Genomic DNA, 2,182 nt, shown 5'->3' with positions numbered 1-2,182 from the left:
AGCATAAGCACAAATTTGCCTATATCTTTCGTCTACCATTTTGTTTCTTTTGCCTTTTCGCATTAACACCCTTTCCCATGATACAGCGGTTGTTTGGGTGCCTGGTGCAATCCTGAACCTTGAAGACTGGGTTCGGAAGCTGGCCTCACTGGCCTCGACCTCTTCATACTCCGAGTGCTGTTGGTGTGATTTGGCCAAGGGCTGATGGGAGGCCAAAAATCATGGTAAGCTTATGCTTTTGATGCATTTTTCTAAAATGTTTCCTTTTATTTATACTTGACTCCCTTTTATGTAGGCCTCGAGGATGTTGCTGAAATAAGGTCGGCCCCGTCCGAGGAAGAGGTAGCCCCGAAATCAGCTAAGGACAAGAAGAGGAGAAGGGCCTCGTCTTCCAATACCCCAAAGCCTAAGAAGAGCAAGGCTCGTAAGCCGAAGAATGACTTCGCCGCTCTATCTGCTGCTGTAGCCCAAAACCTACGAGATGAAGAAGAGGGGGAGAAGATGTTGGTTGTGAGCTGGTGTCTTGAAAGAGGGGAAGCATCGAAGCTTCAAAAGAAGTTGAGTCGGTGATGGCCGGGAGGCTCATCCTCGGACCGAGGAGATCTCAGAATATGGTCCAAGCAAAGTCCCTGAGTCATCAGGGGCCGAAGATGTTTCCTGCCGTGACGAACAACCGGCGAGTGTGCCCTCACGGTCTGGTTCTGAGACCTTTCAAAAAGGCGAGAGTCCCCTAAGTGACTTGCTTAGGGCAATCAATATTGACGATTCTCTATCCTATCCCATATTTTCTGAAGGGCAATTTCGGGAGGCACAATCTATAGAGACCCCCGGCGTGGGAATGACCCATGAAAGGGAAGACATATTCTGTGGCTGCCTCACGGTGGTCGATGACATTTCTGACCTAGATGCAACAATCATATTTGATGAGGCTCAGCGACTCCTGAACCAGGTAAATTTCATCCCCCATTATTACGTTTGTTTTTATTTCCTTCTGTTTAATTTCCTTCCTTTCTCCATAGGTTGTGACGATTCATCGGGAAGCATTCAAGAAATCTCGAGCTGAGCTAAACCGGTGTGAGGCCGATGACAAGAGGCTCACGGAGTAGAGAGACACCATCAAATGCCTCTATGTGCAGAAAAAAGAGGAGATCAGGGACCTCCGAGCTGAATTAGCAACAGCCCATAAGAAGCAGACCGATCTCATCAAGCAGGTAATGTATATTTTTAGGAGATTGGCATATCAATTTGATATTGGTGACTAACACTTAGATCCTGTAGGTTCAGCAGAAGGCTGAGAAGATCGAGCAGCTTTGCGAGGAGGCAGAGATGAAAGAGGTAGAGACTTTGGGGTGGAAGAAGAACATGGATTGTCTTGCCTCGGAAAAAGATACCGCTCAGGCCCAACTAACTTCGGTTGAGTGTCAACTCCAAATCATAAGGGAAGAGAGCTTGGATCGAGCCAAGAAAATTGAAGAGCTCGAGACCCGGCTGGTTGCTGAGCTTGCAAAGGCCGCATTTGTAGCGAAAAAAGCAAAGGCTGACATGGAGGCGGTCATGGCGGTCTACCAAGCCGACGCTAAAGCCACTAACGCTCAAGCGAAGGAAATTTTTGATGCCGCTCAAGTTCGATTATCACGCGCTACCAAGCATGCTAAATGTCATTCCCAGAGAGAGACTCTCGAGGAGGTTCATGCGCGTGGCTTTTATCTCACGGTCAATATTGAGAACGCAAAAGTGCTGGAAGCCAAGGCTGAAGCTTTTCTTTCTGATGATGATGACTCCGGGAGTGTGAGCGGATCCTAGAGCGAAGAAAATGAAGATGAATCTCCCGTAGAAGATTAGGCACTTAGAATTTTTACCTTATATTTTGAATTTTTGTGTAAGGCCCTTGTTAGTCCCTTGTACATATTTTTGTCCATAAATATATATAAAGAAATTTCTCTTTTGAATGCCTTCTCAAATCTTGTCTTCAATCATGTTTTGGGCCTTGTAAAATTTTTAGCATAGTTTTATACTATGATAGAATGTAAGGGTCTACCAAACTCTATAGAGAACTAGGTTCTCTATCAGGTTTAACAATACACACACATACAACAGCAAATAAATAATAAGAGGAATTTTACGTTGAAAATTTTCAGCTCAATGGGATTAAAAACCACGACCTACCCTTGTAAGATTTCAA

General features: G+C 45.1%; 1 protein-coding gene across 1 annotated transcript; it reads left to right on the top strand.

Moving 5' to 3' along the window:
- Positions 1-838: 838 nt before the first annotated feature.
- On the top strand, positions 839-1,803 carry LOC138886044 (uncharacterized). Its single transcript, XM_070167068.1, has 3 exons — positions 839-949; positions 1,137-1,211; positions 1,279-1,803. The coding sequence occupies exons 1-3, from the start codon at positions 839-841 to the stop codon at positions 1,801-1,803; spliced, it is 711 nt and encodes a 236-aa protein (XP_070023169.1).
- Positions 1,804-2,182: the final 379 nt, after the last annotated feature.

This window comes from Nicotiana sylvestris, chromosome 2, assembly GCF_000393655.2.
Source record: "Nicotiana sylvestris chromosome 2, ASM39365v2, whole genome shotgun sequence".
NCBI lineage: Eukaryota > Viridiplantae > Streptophyta > Magnoliopsida > Solanales > Solanaceae > Nicotiana > Nicotiana sylvestris.
The sequence above is the reverse complement of the archived record's forward strand: the minus strand, read 5'-3'. Positions and strand labels throughout refer to the sequence as shown.